The 24,579-nt window shown below is 37.1% G+C and overlaps 2 protein-coding genes across 2 annotated transcripts in view; one reads left to right on the forward strand and one right to left on the reverse strand.

Moving 5' to 3' along the window:
- Positions 1-5,016: 5,016 nt before the first annotated feature.
- Positions 5,017-18,096, reverse strand: LOC113229718 (adhesion G protein-coupled receptor A3). Its single transcript, XM_026463399.1, has 9 exons — positions 17,882-18,096; positions 17,310-17,375; positions 16,098-16,313; positions 14,989-15,863; positions 13,934-14,082; positions 11,544-11,714; positions 10,557-10,782; positions 8,873-9,001; positions 5,017-7,915 (listed from the first exon to the last, which is right to left on the reverse strand). The coding sequence occupies exons 1-9, from the start codon at positions 18,094-18,096 to the stop codon at positions 5,130-5,132; spliced, it is 4,833 nt and encodes a 1,610-aa protein (XP_026319184.1). The 3' UTR covers positions 5,017-5,129.
- A 561-nt stretch (positions 18,097-18,657) lies between these two features.
- Positions 18,658-24,579, forward strand: part of LOC113229719 (pre-mRNA-splicing factor Slu7-like) — a 35,990-nt gene continuing 30,068 nt past the window's right edge. The window contains exons 1-6 of the mRNA XM_026463400.1: positions 18,658-19,011; positions 19,346-19,600; positions 20,665-20,790; positions 21,859-21,978; positions 22,822-22,972; positions 24,138-24,355. Of these exons, the coding sequence (XP_026319185.1) occupies positions 18,658-19,011; positions 19,346-19,600; positions 20,665-20,790; positions 21,859-21,978; positions 22,822-22,972; positions 24,138-24,355 (1,224 nt within the window). The remainder of the gene's footprint in view (positions 19,012-19,345; positions 19,601-20,664; positions 20,791-21,858; positions 21,979-22,821; positions 22,973-24,137; positions 24,356-24,579) is intronic.

A 24,579-nucleotide genomic window follows, 5' to 3' on the forward strand; every position in this document is an offset into this window, starting at 1 on the left:
TTTAAGAGGACTATGTAGAATCGAATATACTGAACTATACTACACTGACCTTAGTGGCGGGTTTCTTGCTCGTATGCGCAGCTCTCCTTAGCAGTGCTCTTCCTCAACTTCTTCGACGTCCTAATTAAGGATCGATGGGTGATCCAAGGCGGACGCGCGTTACCCAGAACGTTTAGTTGTAGACAGTCCTAACTATGAACAGTAGCTCGGTTGCAGCTGGGTAAAAAGGATAGCAATATAAATGTTGAAGGAAATGAGGGTAGGTGAATTAACCTAAGCGCCATCTACCGTAGCATCAGCGCGAACACCATGTTATACACGTGGTAATATCATGGTACCGAAAACGTAAGTTGTACATCCAATATTTTGTAAAGTCGATAAAGTTTTTAAATGAAAAACAAAAGCATCAAGTGCGAATGCCTTTTAATACGCAATATGCCCACAAAAAGCTAACCGTATATAAATTTCTCGCTATCGATATATTATATTCACAAAAGTTAATAGATTTCAAAATGCTTCTATAAATTTCTACGCGCATTGAATTGCGTTAAGGAAGATTACTATATCACATTAGCTCAAATTCTTAACATAGTTTGCTATAGGAAACATGCAAGTAACTATTAACGCCATCTGCCGACTCAATTTGGTATAGTAAGTATGAAAAAGTGTACATTTATTTATCACCCAGAGCAATAGAAAGACGATCAAACATTTCTGAAACTTGTGAAGTAATCCTCACAATTAAAGAACTAGCTAATACCCATACTAGTTTTATGTCTATGCTATAAAACAAAATAGTAACTTCTAAAACGTATCTGATATAAGTGGCGACATTTATAATTATTGCACTTTCCTAAATCCAATACCCTGTCAATTATTGATTTTTATTTGACAACAACTACAAAAAAATAAAAAGATATTGCGCTTTAAAAACATTGATCAGGAAGATCACCAACATGATAGTGTGAGCATCATTCACGGTTGACATGTTGTGACCTTGTCTTGGCGCTAGTGTCGACAATTGACATCAAAGCCATGTTGTCAATAGAAGAAAATAGTTCTTTGAACTCCCGCAACATGGTGAGTGTCTGATCATAACTTGTCAACCCTTAAATCCGTTTATGAAAATGACCGTTTAAAAAATCAGTTTAAAAACAACGCCGTGAACCGCCGCAAAATAGAAACAATAATTAATAGGGTATATAACAAATAGATATTACAAACATTCGTAAAGACGCACTAAGCAGAAGATCTGTGTAAGATCTTGACCGCTAGTGTGAAGTGACCATAATACTCGGTGCAAAATAAGTAAGATTGTAATTAATAGGCCAATTCTTTCCACTATTATACTCGTGTCCATTTTGCAAAATTCCGCTTCTTTTGAATATTTGTGTGGACGGTTGTAACATGTGAAATGGTCCTCCTGACTGCCGTACTTACATTTTTGATGTAATTAAATAAGACGATCAAATTCAGCTTTCAAAAGCGAACATTCTACACTTAATATTTTTTATATCAATAGAACTCAATGACTAAACTTGTTTGACACGTGGTACACAGCTCAAAACGTGGAGTGAAAAAAATTGAGGAATGCTAATTACGACAATTAGTCAGGAGAGACATCATCAGGAAATTTAATAAAGGTTCTTTTCATCGTTGGGAGAGTTATGGAATTTTTCTCAACTTCATTTGCACCCAGTATTATACTATAAATCTATGTGTCAACAATTACCTAAGCTTTCTAAAAGTAAATAATAAAAATCAAATAGGCCTTATATCAAGAGATATTACACATTACAACGTCGATAGGCACACTTTCTTTTAAAATACTGAACTTTTGTCTAAACTTCTAGTTTTTCTAGTTTAGGAAACTGTTTAATTCTTCTCAAATATTTAAATTTAACTAAACGTCTTGCTAACAATGTCGTATATGGCCAAAAAGCTCTTGTGTAAAACGATTTTCAAACCCGGGGGTCAATTCAGAACCTTACGATAACTCAGTTGTCGACCGATTCCATTTCATATCGTACGACTTCTTTTCATTTTTATTCAAAACACCGGAATCGAACGTCAAACTGTCGTACTCAAAACCGAACCGAAATGACGTCACACCCGTACAATTACTCGAACTTCTCGACCGGCAAAGGCTACTGACGTTATTCGGAACGCAGTTATCGAATGAAAGTTAACGAACGTTCTATTGTTTACAAAGCAAGAATGTAATATGGAAATCTCTTATTATTTTAAATAAAGTATGGATTTTGTTCAATTTTATTAATTTAAGACCTCTAAAGTCTTAAAAATTTGTATAAAAGGATTTTCATTTTTCTTATAATCTGACTAACTCCGTAAACGCTGTTGGATAACGATATCGCATCCGAATCCGAATAGCACGTTTAACTCGAATGATCTGAATAGCTTGGAAAGTGCCCTTCGAATCGAACGATTCGGTTAAAATATCTAAGAGTTCTGAATCGGGGTCCCGAACAGTTGATCAATGTAACAAAAGAGATTGTCCACTGTAACGAGTGATTGTCAACCGCAACGAAAGCGAATCGACGACTGGTTTTTAACGATTTTTGCGCTAGCGCAATCTGTGAATGTATGAAAGTTATTTTATTTTTATTTTTTTAAATTTATTTTTACATTTTGACATAATTAGCAAGACTATGTTAAATACATCGTTGTAAAGGGTTTTTCAATAGACAACAATTTTGTATTTCATTAAAACACAAAATAAATGAGATAGCTAAAATGTATTCCAGGTGTAGTACATATATTACATTTAATTTGCACCGTTCAATTCTTTGGAATCAATTTTCCACCACTCTTCCAGTCGTATCCACTGATATTGTTCCATAAAAATCATTCAACGGCGTTAGATCGCATGGACGAGGTGGCCATTCAACCGGATCATTTAGCGAGATCACACGATTATCGAACTTTCTCTTCAGTAGATCAATTATTTGACCAGCTATGTGACCGCTGCAAACGTATCACGGTGGTCATATGAACGAGATTGAATTCCATCTTTAAATGTAACATGTGTAATGCATCTGGAATACATTTCACCTCGACATCCTAATTATGTTGTTTTATTGAAATATAAAATTGTTACGTTAACGAAAAACCCCTTATTACACGACAAATTTCATGCAAATATAGTTTTAATGCTAAGGCCTTTGTCATACACACACAGTTTCAAAGTATTTTGGAACATAGAAGGCGTTTACATGACAATGCAACAGTTTGCTTTGCCTCAAGAAGAAGTCGCAGCAATTCATCTTCACAACAATGGTATGAAATTGATTGAACACTTTCCAAATACTAGAAGAGAAACAGTATTATAACATGACGATGATGACATAGACTAGAATCAAGGCGGGTGATAATGGCATCAGTCAATTTCAAAATGCGTAAAAACATTTAAGAATCTCATGGAACTTTTTTAATATTACCATTGTCATTCCTCATGCGGAAGATAGAGACGTAGAATTATAACAATTTAGATTTTAGTTGAAAAATAGTACACTGACTACAGAGCTTAATAAAACATTCATTTATAAGAATTATTACAAAAGTTTGGCACATAGAAGTACGTTTTTATGAGACCTCGATTAATACATTAGTGAAGCCTTAATGGGGGCTACCATCGAGACGCTCATTAATAGGCGTACACATCGACTCTGAAAAGGTAAAACGGTAACGTGCGTTTGGAAAATATTATAGGAGAAATGTTTAAAGTAATTTTTTAACAAAAAAAACTTACGTGGATGCCTTACTTTGTCAGACTCGTATCTTATAAAGAGTGGATTATTCAAGAGATGGTAAAACTTTATATTTATTTTAAATTTCTTATCAAGGGTGTTAATTTGGATACATTACTTTAAGAACAGGTAAAAGCCAGTATGTGAATACTAAGGAAATTTTATGTGAAATCAGCTTTTTTTTGCACTTCAGAAACTTTGTGCTTTAAGATAAGAGTTGGAGAAAGTAAGGCAACGATATGGTAAACTAGAAAGTTTCAGCTTTTCCACACAACAAATAAAATTGGAGTTATAACTACGAGAACATAGACGATAATATTTTCCAAATACACGATAGGCGTTATACCTTTCTAGGGTCGAATAAACTTATAGAGTAGTCAAAAGTACATCGTCCTTTTGTAAATGCAGGATTTCTTAGAAATTTCGCTTTTAGAAGAAAAATTGTAAATTAAAAATGCTCTCCGTTTTCACCGTAGGTAAGGGAAGAAATCACTGTGCTTCATCGTGACCAATTTTTTAATTTTGGTGCTTGCAATCACCATCGAGCGTAAATTCAGCTGCATTTTTCGCTATTTCCTATTTCATACAACGCATGAATCTAGGTCCTAAGTGAGGGTATCTCTAGCAGCCATCATTGGCAAAACACGAAGACAAAAAGCTATCGCTTTTCTTAATCAGACCCAAAGTAAACTTAGAAATAAATAACTTGAACTATTATACAACTTACGCTAACAAATGTACAACTTAAATAATGATAGATACTAAGTAATAATAGATTTTTACTATGTCAGAGATTTATTTTAAAAAGTTGACTATTTAACAGAGTGTGTTCTGAATCGTTTTGGAAGTTCAATTAGCTATTTTGAAAAACGTTCTCTATTAACTTGTCAATAAAAAAAAACATGTGTCAGTATAACTTTTGTTATTATACTAATTCTACCATCGTACTTTTAAAAATATGTAATAAATAACTGACATCGTGAAAATGCACATTGTTGCGTTTCCATTCACGTGACACTAAGCGTAATTTACGTAAAAAATCTTTTATTTGTTCGAACACCAAACTAAAAATCAGTTCGGTTTTAATCATTAACTAGGTACGATTTCAGTACTTAATAGTACCTAATAGGCATATAGAAAAATCTTAACCTTCTAACTCTTAAAGCGTTCCGGTTATAACATCCTTTAAAGGGGGCTATCTCACGTCGCAAATGGAGTAAAAACCATCATATCAAATTAGTTATGATACACAGTTACATGTGACATTGATAATAGCCATGCTTACGGTAGTTCTCATACCACAATTTTGTCTTCCATATTTGTAATTTTTTTTACAACGTCTGTCATAAGCTCTAACAGCTTTCAGACTGTTGTTTCTCCTTTAACTTCAGTGTCTGACACAGCTTCACTGACGCAACTGTCGCTGTCGTTCGGTTTCAACGTGACGTCACTGTTCACTGTCACATCCAAACCCTCTTTCCTTGGCGTTCTATCTTTATCTCTACTTGTAATTTGAGTATATAGTTCATCTAACTCACTCACAAAAGATACAGGACTATCTCTGTTCACTTCAGGACAGCTTAATGCTGGCGTTGAAACGTATTTCCCTAATTTAGGATTGCTCTTTATTGTTTTCCTCCATCCAGGGTCATAGTTGACATACTGACTTTCAATATTAGACACGTCTTCGTTACTAAAACTTATTTCATTGGGACACATGGAGGATGGCGACGGTGCATATAAACCATGACTTCGAATGCTCACTTCAGACATTTGGTAATTTGGGCAATAGATGTCGCTTTCATTCTCAAAGCCTTGTTCACTAGCATTCGTGCTACACGTTTCAAAATCGTAAGTTGTTTTTGCACCGAAAAAAGTATCTTTGCCGTCGTCATTAGAGTCTTTGATTTCCATATCTACGTTTTGTAGAAGATTATCTAATTCTCCAGGATCAGCTTCTAAATTCTGCGGTGTGCTAGATCTGTTAATTTCTTCACTGTTCATTGTGCATTCTTCAGAAATATCTTGCAAAGATTTGTCAATACATTCTTTATTATCTTGTTTATTGGGTTGAACATAGTCTATGTATTGCCCAAAACTTTCCGGGTCGGTGGTTTCGTTTGCTGCGCTTTCTTGAAATGATGTTATTTCTGAATGAGTGTTCAGTGTCTGGTCCGAACATGTATGAGGCATTGCTATTTCGGACGCAGAACTGTATTCTAAGCTACATTGCTGTGATATTGTCCTCATTTCAGGTTGTTCAGCGTGACTTTGGAGACACTCTTCTGACGTACTTGTTCTTTGATTGTTAAATGTTTTTGGTGCTGCTTTAACAACTTGGTGCTGCGGTACTTGAGTCTCAGGAACATTTGTATAAATATTCATGATCCTGCTCGATTTGGGATCCTCGCTTTTGTTCCAAGATTTCCTATCATTGTTATAATTTTTATAATCATTCGAATCATCTTGCAGTAAGTTAGGATTACCAACATGACGCCTTTCTTTTATACCGTTATTTGATCTTTCCACGTGGATATTTGTGTTGTTTACTTTCGATCCAGAGTTAATAATATTCGCGACGCCATTGTAAGCCTCTTTTGAAGGCAACGGTAAAGAGACATGTGAATCATTATCAAAATCCCTTCTTATAGGTAATTCCAGGCAATTCCTTTTCATGTGTTGCCTTTGTTTTTTGAAGAATTTCTTAGCTACGTTCATCTGGTTAGGATTGTAGAAAACTTCTGGACCAACGTTCGTTGTGTCAGGATACGTCATCATAGAATTGTTGGATCTGTACTGTTGTCTATGTAACACTACTAGATTGATATTTGGCGTTTTTCCATTTGTGTTTTTGAGGAGATCCTTTTGCAAAGTCTGCCCGTTTAGTTCCGCACCACCTTTGTACGTTCCACTATTGTTAGTTTTAGAATTAGTTCTATTGGAACTTCTACTTTCAGATCTAGATCTGTTATCATTCGGAATTGGAAGTGTCAAAGGTGCAGAAGTTTGATTTGGAGGTAAATTTTGCTGATTACTATCGAAAACACTTCTATTCCTACAACATTTTTTGCTGTTATGGAAATAACAATGCACCATAGACCATTGATCCCTTACGTCACTTCTCGCAATACCGTAGAAGAACAAAATAAAAGTACCGAGAACGGTAGCGCAAACTGCATAAATGATGCTACAGATATCTTCTTGATACGGCAAGTATGCCGGCAGCGGTCGGTACACAGCTATAGCGCCACATGTCCATACAGACATGTACAAGCATAGAACAATAACTTGTGCGCGCAACTGTATTATAGGTGTATGCTCAATATCGTCGACCTCAGAATCTGCAGCAGACTTTATGCTTCTCCGTTCAGGATTCTCATTGGTTTGATTCGGTTCCCACATTTCTAAATCAACATTCTCAGTCGCTTGTGTACCTTCTGACAGTTGCACGTTCATGTTCCTAATAGTGCATCGTATGAGCAAAAACAGTACGAAGAGGAAAGTTAGCAAGATCCCACCAGGTACGAACAAAGCACTCAATGCCGGAGCAGTACTCAAGAAACACTGCGAATAACCCGCATAATCTTTCAAGTTAACCGCTCCCGATATACCGCAGACTATCAAAGCAATACCCCATCCCACTAAATAAAGCCCCAAAATAGGTTTCTGTACAGGTACATCAGGAGGAATATCATCCTCCGGTGTCCTAACAGGATTGTGCGTCTTTGTCACCCATTTATACATGTTACTTGCCGACACACACATCCATAATAAACAAGAAAGAGACAGATAGTGTATCAAAAGACCGAGCACCTGGCACAATTTGACTTCTTCGGTCTGGTATATTCCCAAAGTGTACATGAAACAGAGTAATCCTACCGCAATCCAAGTATTGATTAGTGCGTGTTTGGTTTTCTTAGCCATCTGTATGGCAGGGTAGCACATGATGTAGGTGAGTGTGGCGCAGCTGACGCAGCCGATGAGAATGAGGCTCCCGACGTAGACGGCGGGATGGGACACTTTGAAACGAGCGCCGTCGGTTCGTGCGCCGTAAATGCCAGTTTCCACGTTTTGTAATAGACCAACGTACGCCAGTTTATAACATCGAATGAACACCATTCCGGATACGTATTGCATTATTATGCAATCTGAAAAGAGAAATTTGTTTTCTTTTTTAAAAACACTACGAAATAAATTATTGCCAAAAGTTCCGTCTATTTTGGAATAAAAAAAATATATCCCAATAAATTAAATTTAATATTTCTCAAAAACGCTCGGAAATGTTTGTACTTCCAAGTACTTTTCAAAGAACCCAGAAAGTGAGTCATTTACGGAGCGTGCACCTCTTTGCAGGCCATTTTCTTTTTTTTTTCACTGACACTGGCATTTTGCCGCTGATGGCCTTGACTGTGTCACCAGATAAAATCTTTGCCGACCTAGATCGAAAAAATAAGTATGAAAATCCAATATTGTCCGTTGCACTAAACTTTTAAATATCTACTAACAAAGAACTATGTAAACAGACTAAAGAAAAACTGTCATACAGCCAACTTTTCTCTAGTATTAATGCCAATTCAATTATCTTATATACTTGTACAAGACCATTGCCGTAATTGCGAGAATTAAAAAAATTGTATATGGTATTACTTATTGTGCATTTAATTATGGTGCACGATAATATATGAAGAGGCTGTATAGTAGAACCTTTGCCTTCCCAAAAAAGTTAACATAAAAAAATATGGTACACGAATAGACCTGCTCCATATACTTTAAACAGGCAGTAAAATAAACGAAAGCACTTTGAAGTTATTTTTTGTTATTTCTATTTTTTGTACTGTTTCTATATTCTTCGCGAAAATGGGTTCTAGTTAGAAGAGCGAAAATACTGTAACGGACTGTACTCCGCCTAATTTAAAACAATAATATTGAACATATGTTCATAAGCTCACGCCCTAGTCTAGTAGGCAGAGACCACGGAACGCCACTTTATCCTGACACAACTCTCGAACCTCATATACATCAACTACCCTTTTTAAACGTAATTGTACGAAAAGACTAGTCGATGTATATTGTATATATGATAATATAATACGAGTATCCCATACCCGAAGAGTTATCCCTCCACCGGCGAGTGTCGGGGTCCCAAATAGCCACGCGGCCGTCGACTCCACCCAAAAAACTGGCACGCACCGTTACCAAAATTGGCTCCACAAGGTCTTGAAGAGTTGCATTTGCTGAAACAGTAATATCTAGCATTACACACATACGTACACCATCAATGGGTTGATAAGACCTACAGCTAAGCACGAGTCTCCTCTAAGAAGATTAGGTTGGGTGAAGATTAGGCTAGACTTAATGACTGAGGTACCTCTCCAAAATGTTACCATCATCAATCCATTCAAAACGTCTTGCTACTAAGCACGACTCTCCTCCACGGTGAAAGTTTAGGTCATAGTCTACCACGCTGGCAAAATGCAGGTTCGGGACACACGTTTTTCAAAAATTGTAAACCTTGGACATGCAGGTTCAACCACGATGTTTTCCTCTACCGTTAGCAAAAGACTTTTGTAGACATAGCAATAACGGCTGTTTATTAACGCAACATACTCAGAGTCCCGCACTAGGGAAACCCTGCATCGCGGGTGCCATAGACACATACATAGACAACCACAAATTACACCCAAAATAAACGAAGGCCATAGAAATATTAGCGAATGAATATTAAATAAATAAATAAATAAGTAACGCACACACTCAACATAGCCCCGCACTAAGGAAACCCTGTGTCGCGGGTGCCATGGACACACATATAGACAACCACAAATTACACCCAAACTCACGAGAGAAATAAATGTAGGCCATACAAACATTTCTCCCGACCCGGGAATCGAACCTGGGACCTCTGCGTGGCAGTCCGGTATGGTAACCGTTCGGCCACGGAGGCAGTTAAATATTATGTAGTATTGCCAGATTTCTTACATTTTTCGTAACTTTTGAGGACATTCAATTATATTTATTAATGTTAATCCTAAATAATTTATAAACGCCGAGAACGTTGAGAAGAACCCTAATTAGAGAAAAAGTAACTCAGAGATGGCGCAAAGAAAATTTAATCAAACAATTACTGGTTATAGCTTGATTGTTCTTGACCGTACTTACTTTTTGCTATAGTAATAAATGACTACTTCTAGCAAAAGGAATTCCTACTGAATACAAATGTTCGCGAAATAAGAAATTGAATTCGTACATGCCACCACGGGGATTAGAACCTGTCGACCTCTCAAATAAGGAGCAAAGCACTGAGCTAGCGTTGTTTAAAGACTCATATTTGAAGTACAATATTATTATCTAAAGTTCATCGCAGTCATTTATGGCATTATTGAAAATTCTTTAATCCAATGAAGTGTCACGTCAAATGTGCAGCTTATACGTAAAAAGTTTAGGTAAACCTTTGACTGCAGTAGCGGATTCCTTGATTTATAAAAAGAATTTCTTGTAATTATTAATACAAAGATCGAAAACTCAGAAAAAATTCCTTCGTTCCGGCCGGATTCGAACCGACATCTTCTAGCATACCGTGCCAGACGCTATACCAACTAAGCCACGGAACGAACCAGCGGACCTCACGAATTTTTCTATGTGCTTGCGTCGTATTTTTGTACTTGGTTTTTCAACGACTTTAATATTCTCACTTTGATATTCAATTATTTTTATGTGAAATTATTCAATGAAAATTTAAGAATTTCTCGTTTTTCATAAAAGTAGCTGAAGTATAAACAGAATTCTTACTCAATTGAAATCCGACAACAGGAGAAGTAATTTCCATGCTCATATCATCTCTCTTTGTGCTTAATCCGTAATAATCCTTAGACCTGTGCCCCTGGCTGGTCATGTCCCTTCCTGGCAGCAGAGGGAACAGCGAGGCGTCGTCGTACATTGCTACTACAACGTCGTGGGGTCGTTGTTGGAGGATTGTGTGGTCGTCAATGCGGCTATAGAGGAACGACAGTGGTACCTAAAAGGTTACAATTGAAATTCAAAAATATAATAATAACACACACACACTTATAATCTCGCACTAGGGCGCCCGTATCGCGGGTGCGACATAAGGCGCGACAAACTGTTATTCTAGCATAGAGCATAGCAATAACTCGGAATTTATGTTGCTCTCGCGCCCGCTCGTGCTAGCTCTACAGGAATTGAACCCAGGACCTCTGCGTGGCAGACCAGCATTGTAGTCTGCAGGCCACTGAGGCGGTTAATCTTATCTTTTTTCTTACGACACCAAGTGACGGGACGGACAAGTCGTGCGACTGGTGGAAAGCGACACGCCTGTCCACAACAGTTGTAGCGCCACTCAAAGCTTTAAATCGCAAAGATCTGAGGGGCACTGCCTCTGCGCCCGTCACCCTGAGACATAAGTTGACAAGTCCCATGTGCCTGTAATTTCACCAGCACCCTTACCCTTCTAAACCAAACGCAGTAATGCTTACTGCTTGGCGGCAAAAATAGTTAAGGTAATTAAGGTAAGGGTAAGGTTGGAGGCATATTAAGTTATAATATTATGGCTACCTGAAAGAAATTGCTACTTGGTCGTAAATCCGCCCATTGTACATTAGATTATTCAAATATATTTACATTACCGTTCTGTAATTGTAATTTTTAATGTACTTTAATTGTGTTATAAAGGCGGTAAGCCTAATCACGAGCACAAGGACATTGAAATCTACGTAACGAATTCACCTCATACTTATAAAACTTTAAAAAATCACTCACTTGCACACTAGCATGTATAAAGGCATCCATAACGTTGAAAGATGGTGTAACAGTTCTGTTGGTAGTGGTGCAATGCAATCGCGGTGTGTAGCCCTTAGCCGTGCTGTACCACACACAGGTAATTCCGCTGAAACCTTCTCGGACGGGGAACCTCTCCACTGCAAGGTTCACCTAAAGAAAATTAACGTCATAATACTTTTTGATACATATATGGCTGAAAATAATGCTGCATTTTGCACCGCTTTCATCTGACTTTACATTGTCAAAAGTTTTTGTAAATATCCACCAGATACGTATTTTAACATAATAGATACACGTATGATAATTATAAAGACCCTATTATGGGGAACACCACATCGCTCAATTAGTATCAGTCCCTATGAGATGATGTTTGGATAAACCGACAACAACCACATAACCACCTTTGACACGCAATTTCTCATGTCGTTTGCGAACTCTCTGGGAAGGCCATAGAGTTTTAGCCCGAAATTATGGGCCTACTTGTCAGAAATGGGTGTTGGCAACAATAACAAGAAAGTTGGGCAAACTACACTATGAGCTGCAAACTGATACCGGACAACAGCGATTCGCGAATGCGAATGATTTCGATATGCGACTCGTTAGTAATTACTAACCTACTAATTTTCGTATTTGAATGATCATATATTACCACAGATCGGAATAGGTAGAGTTTTTACCTAAACTTCGAGGAATATAGACAGAAAATGGGGTATGCCCTTTGCCACAGAAGTTATCCGAAGTTATCTGTGACAAGGGGTATATGGTACAAAACTATCCAATTGCGTCCTCCATGAAAGCCCTGGTTCGAGGAGGGTAGACTATCCAAGTCATTGTTAATCATTGTTATATATATTAACACATTCCATTAAATAAGTTTTACTATTTCATGAGAAGGGCAGAATCCCCTCAATGCCAATTCTTTAACAAGTTGGAGGACATGCTTCATTTAATGGAATGTGATGATGTGGGAGAGCTAAATTTAATGCTGAGCAACCCGTTGACGAAGAGTGCTGAAGCTCTATACTCCTATGTGAGGTTTTGCTTTCTGATGAGGATCAATACCTCACATGGGAGTAGTGACAGATAAACTAAGAGACTTATTTATATGTATACATACATTACGAGGCCGACATAAACGCCCGAACGTTTCAGGCCTCTTAAAACTAGATAAAAAAAAATAAAAATAATGGGGGCTGCGTTACGACAATATTTTTTAGGTTACAGGACCTTTTCAGGATTGGGGAAATCACTTAACATTAAAAATTGACGTAAAGGGGGACAGGTAGGTACACCATATTTATCTTAACTTTGCGACTCACAGTGGGTCGGATTTGCGATATTGCGGACATTGGATTTTTTTCACGACACCTCTCTAAAAAAATGCCAATCGAGAGATCCTATTGTCGTAATTAAATATTGTCATATCACATTTTGCCGTAAATATAATAGTTTAGTAGAAAAAGAATAAAATGTGTATTTTTTGTATGGGATCATACCTTTACTGCCCCATCGTTACAAAGTCGATCCTGTCTTGGTATCGCTGCAGACGTATTGTTAGACCTATCTTCTATAAATTTGCACACTAAACATGCGCCCAAACCTGCCCATTCACCACTTATATTGCACATTTTCTGACGCGTACTTTGTAACAATTGGGCACTAAATTTGTGGTTCCATACAAAAAATACACATTTTATTTTTTCCTACTAAACTATTACATTTATGGCAAAATGTGACATGACAATATTTAATTAGGATAATAGGACCTCTCGATTGGCATTTTTTTTCCAAAAATCCAATGTCCGCAATATTGCAGATCCGACCCACGACGTTTTATTGCAACACCAATTTTTCCGAATAATTAGGAAAATTTTGTCAAAAAAATTCTAAGCCACAGAATGAACCAGCGGACCTCACGAATTTTTCTATGTGCATGCGTCGTATCTTTGTATTTGGTTTTTTCAATGACTTTTTAGTCGTAGCGCCATCTGAAATCTATGTAAGTTTTATCACCCAGTTAGATATCTTTACAGTAACCAGTCCTGGCGAGAGATGTCGCTATTCACGGTATTTTAAATTTTTATTGATAGGATATTCAATTATTTTTTGTGAAATTACTCCACTAGTTTGTTATATTTATTAATAAAAAGATCGACTCTCAGAAAAAATTCCTTCGATCCGGCCGGATTCGAACCGACGTCTTCTACCTTACCGTGCCAGAAGCTATACCAACTAAGCCACGGAACGAACCAGCGGACCTCACAAATTATTCTATGTGCATGTGTTACTAGACAGCCTCATCTGTTTATCAGTTCCTAACTTGTACATTATCCATCTATCATGTACCTGTCATACAAAAGTTAACGTACCTTATGTCCTTGAACATTAGCAGTATAATTAGAAATTTCTTCCACAGCGCGTAGCATATCAGTACACGAGCCGTATTGGCTCTCCGCTGCTGACATTACTGCCTTTGTTATATTCATTGATGCACTAATTACGTCGAGGAGGGCTGAACCTGAAATTAATTACAATAATAACATTCACTTAATTAAAAAGGTACAACACCTTAATCTAGATACAGTAAAGGTGAGACCATGTTATAACATTAGTTGTACACAATTGTTATATACAAACACTAATATTAACCAACTAACTTCTAAGCTTAAATAAGTTATAGGAGTGAGCAGTCCATCGTATGATAGACAAAAAACCATTACCCATATAATAACCAACAATTGTAATAACTACCTTACACACCACATATGGATGCCAAACATGGTCACTTACTAAAAAACATTACAAAAAACTTGAAGTTTGTCAGAATAGTATGGACAGAAATGTGCTTAAAAGATAAAGTCAAACTAACCATAATTAAAAGCAAATCAAAGACTAAAAAAGTTACATATATAATAAAACAGCAATAATGGCGTTGGACAGGACACATTATGAGAGAAAAAATTGATAAGTGGACAAGGGATATTGTGGAATGGTACCCAAGACAAGGAAAAAGAAAAAAGGGGATATCATACTTTTGATGGGAAGACAATTTTAAATATGGGCAACATATATATACGAGGAGCATGAAGACAAACAGTAGAAGATAGGGAGAAATGGAAATATCTCGAAGAGGCCTAGGTCTTAGGACAAGCTGAAGGACAACTAATTTGAGTTATAATAAATAAGTAATATATAGTAAGTATGCATGTCATACAATGTTTCTGTGTTAGATAAGTTAGTACGTAAGTTATCAGCAATGAAGACTATAAGTAAATATAAATAAATAAATAAAAAATAACTACTTTAACCTGTGGACAACACATTGCTGTACCTCCTAAGCCAATAAAGCCCCCAAATTGTTATACGAAACTGATTAACTCCCGAATTAATAATATGGGTTATTATATTAAAAAACGAATCTTACCCAAATCCTTTTCCTCCCTTATATACTGCATATAATTCCTTATAGCTTGAGCAATGAACATCACATCATCCGGATCATAAATAAGAGCATATGGGTATGTATTATCCTTAATCAACATTGTCAGTCTCTCCGTGGCATTGATAGCTGAATATTGTACTAAACTTACGTTCAGGAGGGCAAATTGTTGTAATAGTTTTGTAACATTACTTGTGTATGAACATTCAGTTGTGTTGACCGGTCCCCAGTGTCCTTGAGGATCACAGTAACGGTATGCCATACCTTCTCCAATATGACAAGGTACTACAGCCGTATGATTTAATAACAATTGAGGCCATGAATAAATACCCTTATTATTCTTTGTGTACTCTGTCAAACAATATTCTGTACTGTTAGATATAACCACAACTTTAATAGTATGATTGTGACTAATATTATTCTGCTCCATGTATCTACATACCCAATCGCCCATATGGTGTTCTGTAATATTGGAAAAATGTATCTTTGTCTCGGCAATACCATCTTCTTGCATATCTGTATTTGTAATATTGACATCACAAATTTCTAACATCGGATGATGCCATTTGAGTTCGTATTTAGCAGCAATAGATGCGAACGGAGCATTACAAGATAGTATTAAGGAATCCCCTTCGAAGACAACTTGATTGTGAGATGGTTGCACAATTAAACTGTTTAACGGAAGCACACTCCCACATGCGGATAGATTTAAGTATATCTTCAGTTTTCTTACAAGTCTCGTGACCATGTTTTCGGGTGATGCGCATTTGACGTTGCCGATTTTAACACTGGTGTTTCGCGCCCAATCTCCCAACCAGAGAAGATTACAATCACATATTAGTGGATTGCCTGTTAGGTCCCTGAAAAAAATAAAAGAAAAAATAATCAGTCAATAGATATTATAATTCATAATTGTGCAAATTGTAAAACACTACACACTCAGAGTAAGACTATGCCAGATTTTTCTAGATTTAATAGAATTTCTTTTGTTTTTTAACAAAATACGTCATTACGGACAATGACAGAATCCCTTGAAAAGAAAAATGCTAAGTAAATTGTTCAGTATTAAAAGAAATCCTCTGTCTCATACTTACAAGTGAGTCAATCCCAGCAAATAGTCAAAAGTTCCAGGGGACAGCACTGAGATATTATTCTGGGCCAGAACTAGAATTTTCAGACTCGCAACATCCTTGAACATGTCCTTGTAGATGTGCGTTATTTGGTTGTAAGAGAGGTCTAGCCGTTGCAGAGATGTCATGTTAAAGAATGCATCTGGCTCTATTTCTATTATTTGGTTCCTGCTGAGATCCCTGCAAATAAAAATTACCCGAAATTCATACAAAATAACTAACTAGCCAATCAACACCTCTTTTTTATTTAAATAATCATCTAAGTGCAAAGAACTAAAAAAACCGACCTCAAAAGTTTATGGAATTACATCTATTTGCCAAGTTTTATTAAAATCAGTTACCGAAAAGTGCACAAAACCGAATGCCCTAGCTTGCCACCCTTAGAGATGGAATATTTTCTTCAAATTGAAATGGGACCAATACTGAGGTATCTCTTTCCAACAAAAAAGAGTCATCAAAACCGGTTCATAAATGGAGTTATCAGCCGGAGTTATCGTGTAACATACACACAAAAAGAAAAAAAAAACTATCATTTTGAGAACCTTCTCCTTTTTTTTAAGTCATTTAATAATAGGGGAAGTCACTCACTTATTTTAATGAAGGTTTGACAACCTCGGTTGCCTAACGGTTTTCACTGTGGGTACTGGAAGTGAAATTCCCAGGTATGATTCCAGTGGCAAATTGGTTCTGGTCTGGGTACCAGAAAGTGTCCCAGAATTCCATTGCTCCAGTACTCAGAGTATATATATAGACTAGTTTGAGACCAAGCAATTGGTATAATTGTCTGGCATTTATATATGGCAATATATTATATTAAAAGGTGTCAATAATGCGCACACTCAACATAGCCTCGCACTAGGAAAACCCTGTGTCGCGGCTGCCATGGACACACACATATACAACCACAAATTACACCCAAACCCACAAGAGAAACAAATGTAAGCCATACAAATATTTCTCTCAGCCTGGAAATCGAATCTGGCAGTCTGCGTGGCAGTTCAGCATGGTAACTGTTCAGCCACAGAGGCAGTAAGATGCTTTTATTTACTTATAACATTCATACGAATTTAGTTAATAAATATGCATTATAGAGACAAAATTACAGCTTCCTATTCCAGGCTGTACTAGTACAACAATAAAGACTATATTTATGAGATTAATCATAGAAGTACTTACAATTTCTGTAACTTGGGAAGGTGCAGTTCTCTTGATAACGTAGAAATTGCATTGCCTGACAAATTCCTGTAAACAAAAAACAAGACACATTTAACCTGACTAAGCAACAATGTGGCCAACAAAATATGTCTATTCACTCTAGCCTTGAATACAGACCTAAATTGTACGTTTCGGGAATCATAGATGCGGAATTATGTAGAAGACAACATGTCACAAGCAAAACATTATGAAATACTTCTCATTAATAAACTACAGAATCATACTACAATACATATGTATATGTATCTTGAGATATTTCTACGATCTCAAGAAAGAAACTACAGGTTGTATAGGGATGTAGGTCCAATGTGTAGATGAGATATGCTACATACCAACAGGTGCTCATATTTTCACATTGTTTCTGTTTTCTGGCCTTAGCTTGGTTCTCCTTTAAGACATATCTATCTATGCAACAATGGCCCTCATATAAATAGAAAAGCTTTAAAATACCATTGCATTGCAAAGCTTTTTGACTTGAATACATAATCAGTAGAAATTATTCAAAACCACCTGAGTAAACAGCAAGTACTTACAAGCTAACGACTGCGGCCCGGAGGCTCTCATTACTCAGGTCAATCTCCTTCAGCTCCGTGATTTGCGCCAGGCTACCTCCACATTTTAGCTTCAGTTCACCGACTTCACTCGCGTCTCCTGATTTATTATTTCGACACGAGCATAGTGAAGGACAAAGTCCCAAGACTTCCGGAGCCCAAGCAAACACCCATAAAACCAGCCAATAACGCCTCATTATATGCATTATCTCACACAAAACACCAATAAACCTAATGGCACTAAGCCAAATCGAAAAATTATCACATCTTTACAAATTCTTCACTTTCATCAATGACATATCCGTTTTACAATGCAAGTGAAATTAAATACGAATTGATAATGTTTGTGAGAGCTAAAAGCAGCACATTTTCCCTTGACACAGTTTTACAATTCGGTATATCGTATAAATAAACAATAATTGTAACACAGAGAACACCATCCGACATTTGTAAAAATTGACTGATTGATTTGATTGAACGAACAAGGAGAAGGAAATGATTGATTTTCTAAGGAATTAAAACCCTAACCGACCGACCGAGAAAGAATTTTATTTGTCTATGATCGCGTGATTCGTGGATAGGTGGATTGCTTCATAAAAAGTGACAGCTACTTTAGGCAACATTACGGAGAAAAATTCAAATGTTTATCCGTTGCCGTTTGTTTTGCTCCGTTTGCTTGCCAGTAGTGATCGTTTGCGAGTTTTTAATAAATAATTTTCATGAAAACTAACGTTTACATGTGTAAATAGTGTCACAAAATGAGTTTAGAATTACGATGTTCGGATCCCAATCAGACAAAGCGAGACATTCCCTCGTTTATAGAGCCTAGACCTCCGTTAATTTTAAATCCTTTCATGAGGCCTCGCCCTCAGAAAGGAACAAATTTGATGGAGCTGTTTGATGATTCCGAGAGTGAGGATGCGGATTGGGTGCATGTGTATTTGCGGCTAAAGCCTTGCAGTGTACGGAACAATCTGTACGAAGTGAAAAATGAGCGATGTCTCGTAACTTCAGTGGATACAGCTACAGCTGGCCATGGGCGTCGAACGCAGCACAATATTTCAAAAATGTACACGTTCTCTCATATATTTCGAGCCGAAAGTACACAGAAAGTGAGTAATATTCCTAAAAACAAATTTTATTTGTGTCTTACACCTTCCAGTTCACGTTATATCTACAAAACGATCCACTAATTGCTTAGGCTAAAAATCCTGCAAAGTACGCTACTGCTTCGATACTTACTGAATATTTTAGTAAATTTGTAACTCTACTAGTTACTTGTGAAATAATATATCACTGCAACTGTTATGAATAATAGCATTGATTACCACTAGTATAGCACAACTTGTTCGTCTCGTCCCTGGATTACATGAAAAACTTTATTACTTATATTAATTACTTTTTGTTACATCAAGTAATGAAATACTACGTTTTTATTTATTACAGGAAATCTTTGAACGTGTTGTCAAAGACAATTTAAAAAAACTACCAGAAGGACATAATTTCACACTCCTCACCTACGGAGCATCTGGGTCTGGCAAGACATATACCCTAATGGGTACGGTGTCTGAACCAGGTCTGGTACCACGGTCGTTGGAGTATGTCTTCAGGGTTGTTGATGCTGCTCAACTACCAGCCTTTAAACCGTCAGATGGAGGAGCTGAAAAACTGGGTTTACACCAACAGGACTATGAGTTTCAGGTAAAAAGTAGCCTTAAAGGACACTAGGTGCAAATACAATTTTTGAACACGTTTTGAATGATCCCTTAATAGAATAAGACGAACAAATTGCTTGTTTGTTGGTATAAGACTAATAGTATTGTAGTTAGAAAACATATTTATATAGATTAGTTATATGCTTGTTCAGACTATCTTACGCTATTTCAAAATTTGTCAGCTTGTACCAAGATGTTCCTGAATGTAAAAGAGGATTTAACATTGGCATGCCTGGTGATTGCCACAAATTTAGGGTATAACTGTCAAAAATTGAAATTCATTATCATCAGCCGTCTGCCAGCAGCCTTTCACAAATCGTCACTCCATCTGGCCATAGGGTGTCCTACACTATGTTTTCCGAGCTGAGATCTCCATTCAAGAACTCCCTTCCCCCAATGATTACCGGTTCTCAACAGAAGTGGCTAGCCTACTGTCACTTCAGCTTGCTTATTCTACCAGCGATGTCTACGACCTTTTTCTCTGTTGGATAACCTCGTTTCATATCTTGTTCTTCAGAGAAACTCCAAGCATAGCTCATTCCATAGCTTGCAGTACGACTTTTAGCTAATGGACTAACTGTGTTGTGAGTGTCCACATCCCAGCTCCATATATCATAATACATTACACGTATTGACTAAAAAACCTTTGAAAAGATTTAAATTATCATAATATTATTGGTACAACTGTAGCCCTGATACATATTTTTTAGAAATTTACCTTGAATGTCATGTAGAATGTCAATGTACACAAGCCCTATCTGAAAATGGTTTGAATTTTCTTGATTTACATTTTCTCAGATTTGAATTGGGGCAACTACCTTAAGGTTGAAACTGCATGAATCTATAATCATCGATGTGTACAGGCATATAGGCCTTATTCCACTCTTTTCTTCAAACTACCATGAGTAATGGTGCGATTAGCTGTAATATTTTGCACCATTAGATACAAGTCTTGTGCTACAAGACCTTATAGATACAGTATGTACTTTTTTTAAATATGCTTTTTATGAACTACGCCTTAACGTTGGACAACGGTTTTTGTATTTCCAGTTCGTAAAGAAACTCCGCCAGTTGTCAATACCAACACGTGATAAATATCGCCGCATGAGCGCTCAGCTGCGAAACGACATGACCAGCACGTGGGACCTGTCAAATCGAACGCGTTATTATGTTTGGGTAAGATTTCCAATGTTATAAACCCCTGAAAATAACAGACATAGTGTGTTATGATTTTGCAATATGAGAGCACGTGTGCTTTGTGGCAAAACTTTCTTAGCTAGTTCTGAACCGCGTGAACTTATTCAATAAGCGAGTGCGGTGTCATAGCACCATATAAATGTAGCCCACGATGCAACACTTCAATTGTTTATGGGACGGAGCTATGACAAAAACTTACAAAGAAATATGAGCTTATATTGCGTACCTTCAACTTTAACCGCGCAAGCGTAGCGTTTTTCCTCAACGATCAACAATGGTTAAAAATTTAAGAACGCACGAAGGCGCGCTCTGAATGCCTACATTATGCGCTTATACCGTAAGGAAAAAGCGGCGATAACAGCGTTACTTATTTGTTTATTTAGTTGTGTAGCACACCAAAAATATGTAATTCTCAAAAAGGGTTGCCATTGCACAGTGCAGGTAGTAAACCCGCCAGGGTCGACTCACGCTTTGTTTTTATGACAGACAACATAGAAATGTTACTTTAGAAATACTACACTGACCCGATCGCACCTGGGACCTCAGATATAACGACACCATGAAAATCAGTGTAACCAAACCACGCGACTACGGAGATCGTCATAAGACTATGTACCAAGTAAGTAGTTGTAGGCAAACCCAAAAGTCCAGCATGGTATCCATTTGGCTACGGAGGCAGTGGAATAAGGTGAAATGATTCTTATTAAGAAATGAATGAACGTACTTTTAACTTCCACAATGTACAAGAAAAAACTTACTTATATTGTAACTTAGCTACTGTACTTTTTCCCCCAATGTTAGGTTTTTCTATCCGAGCTGAACCTGCTTGCTACACACCACTACCCTAACTACTCCAGAAAGCAGCTCTGATGTATTCAAGATTGTCAAATGCGAAGATTCAGCACAATCGCAAACATATAAGGCAAAATTTTGTCATTAACACAATTGCTATTAAAGATAATTACTATTACAGAACTTCAGATTTTTAACCTGTATGAATAACATAAATAAAACATTTCTCGTTTTCATTGATTGTTATTGCTGCAGGTATCTTTCATAGAGATCTACAATGAAGCGATATATGACTTGCTGACGAACTGTGACCGCAGCAAGGCGACATCCAAATTGCGCATCCGGGAGGACTCTAGCGGGAATGCCTATGTGAAGGTAAAGACTTTAAAAACTATAATAATAATTTATTTAATAAAAAAAAATTACATTACAAGGTGCATAACAACAAAAAGCGGCAGTTGTACAAGATAAGAAATTTCATTTAAAAGTGATCCCTAACTCCTAAACTAGGATATCCTGTATCTGAGGAGTTAGTGATTCCTCCAACTTTGGGTATTAATTATTGTATGTACTGTACATACATAATTTACTTGCAAGTGTGCGTGCGCGCGCACCTGTGTGTGTTTGTGTGTGTGTGTGTGTGTGTGTGTGTATGTGTGCGTGCGTGCGTGCGTACATGCGTGCGCTTGCGTGTTTTCATATTATTGATACGAAGATCGAACAAACACAATGCAAAATTTGTTCGATCCGGCTGGTCTCTAACCAGCGACTTTTCGCCAAACCGGGGCTATTGCTCTCCCAACTGAGCAACGGAACGAATATTGTGTTATTTAAAACAGAAAATCTCTAGACGAACGGTGGATGGTGAATGCTAAATTTGTCGTTAAAATTGCTACATTACACATTATCTTCAATTCATTTCTTTATTGCATTTACCATAATTTTACACAGATGGAAAAGTCTTATTGCTATGTTATCAGGCCATTATGGACCCTGTAGGGCACTGCAAATTATATTTAGAGAGAGACAGGAGGATTTACTCTGTACAATAATAATTTGAAATTTAGGAATGTTGCGTTCTCTTATCTTGTAAAGATTAAATATTTAAAAAACTGAAACTTTTTTTGTAAATTGTGTAATCCCAAAGAATACGCGACAGGTGAAAGTTTTCCTAGCTCTAGACTTTCGCTAATTCTGATTTAACAACTTTTCCTTCAGGGGGCAACGCAAGCTTTTGTCCGGTCTGGCGAAGAGGCCTACGATGTGATGGTGGCAGGCAAACACAACCTGCAAGTAGCTGCGACCGGCGTACACGCAAACTCTTCTAGATCGCATTGCATCTTCACTATCACTATGTTGACCGAGACTGGTGAGAATGAAAAGAAATATTCAACACAAGCGCAGCTATTTTACACGATCTAACCTACACTGTGTTCGCGGAATAGCAAAGCAGTTTATTTAAATTTTTAACCGACTTGAAAAAAGAGCATTTTCTCAATTCGTGTGTATTTTTTTTATGTATGCTACGCGGTAACTCTGGCATTTGTGAACCGATTTTTGTTTCTTTTTTTTTAAAAAAAGGGTACCTCAGTATTGGTCCCATTTAAGGGTAAGCCCAGACGAGCGTAATGTTGTGAGTTGCGTTTTTTGAGTTGCGTAGTTTACGCTCGACCGGAATTCGGTTGGAGCGTCAGACGAACCTATTATATTCAGTTGCTTTTAAACGTTTATATGGAGTGTTTGTGTCGTAATAGTGTAATGGTTCCATTAAAAATAGTAGGATTTATGAAGCATTAGAAGACGATGTTAGAAAAAGAAAAAGAAGCTGTTGAAGAAAAAGGGCAGTTTCATATATTATATACAAGTTTATGTGAACATCAGACAATTGTATCATATAGTTGTATAAGAACAATTTATATCTTAATTTAAATCGCTTTACCAGACAAAAATTTTGCTAACCTTTAGCTCGAAATCGTATTAAAACGTAACCAAAATTATAATTTATTACATGATTACAACTATAATACTTGCTAAGTGCTAAATAAGCATTAGCGCTTAGCGTACTCAGGCGTGAAATTTAACATCAATAAACCTATCAGCTATTTAGCGTTTCGCACCAAATGTTAAATGCTACAAATAAAAGTTATAATTGTTTCTTTGTGCTCCCCGTTTTCACATACAATGTAGTTCCATCTATGAAATACTCGTATTAACGAAGATAACTCAGGACAAAGAAGGATTTTGTTTGCTAGCTGCGTAAGTAAAGTACGGATAGATTGATAGCAATCGACGCATTGAAATATTGTAAAATTATGTCGCTAGATGGCATTTGGTTTAATTTTCTTAACATACTCTAATCCAATTTATAATTTTAGCACCTTTATTTCTTTCAAATTATAATTGCTATAATAATTTTTTTAATTAAACGTTATAATTTGTGTCATGGATTATATTAACCATCCACTCACAACTCACAAAATTGTTCCACGACTCCAAATATCCCAATGAAATATTGACGGGCGCACCTGTGCCAGAGAGCGGCGTACGCGCAGCGTGCGTGCGCCTGTGCGACCTGGCGGGGTCGGAGCGCGCGCGGCAGACGCGCAACACGGGCGCGCGCATGCAGGAGTCGCGCGCCATCAACTCGTCGCTGCACGTGCTGGAGCGCTGCCTGCACATGCTGCGCCGCAAGCAGCGCCCGGGCGCCGACGCCACGCTCGTGCCCTACAGGTTTGTCTCAATAGTAGTTTACGTGACTTAATTAAAACAAACATCTCACGAGTATTTTAATGCCTAAGTGTGTACAGTTACATACACTGCTTTATCTACACACATTAGAAACTCTCTGTGATGTGTTCAGGAACCGCATGTTACGACTGGCGAAATGGCGGCGTATTAAAACTTTTCTCTCGCATGTCATTCAACCGTAGTTTTTATTTTTATTTCATAGGCAAACTAGAATCGGCCCCAACTCAT

This window comes from Hyposmocoma kahamanoa, unplaced genomic scaffold, assembly GCF_003589595.1.
Source record: "Hyposmocoma kahamanoa isolate Upper Pololo Valley unplaced genomic scaffold, ASM358959v1 62, whole genome shotgun sequence".
In the NCBI taxonomy this organism is placed as follows: domain Eukaryota; kingdom Metazoa; phylum Arthropoda; class Insecta; order Lepidoptera; family Cosmopterigidae; genus Hyposmocoma; species Hyposmocoma kahamanoa.

What these genes read in the sequence shown, in the direction of transcription:
- LOC113229718 (XM_026463399.1), bottom strand. Translation starts at nt 18,096, where the DNA reads ATGAGGCGTTATTGGCTGGTTTTATGGGTGTTTGCTTGGGCTCCGGAA. An exon ending in CTTCCCAAGTTACAGAAATT is followed by an intron (nt 16,314 to 17,309) that starts GTAAGTACTTCT and finishes TTTTATTTGCAG; the next exon opens with GGATCTCAGCAGGAACCAAA. An exon ending in CTAATGTTCAAGGACATAAG is followed by an intron (nt 11,715 to 13,933) that starts GTACGTTAACTT and finishes AATTTTCTTTAG; the next exon opens with GTGAACCTTGCAGTGGAGAG.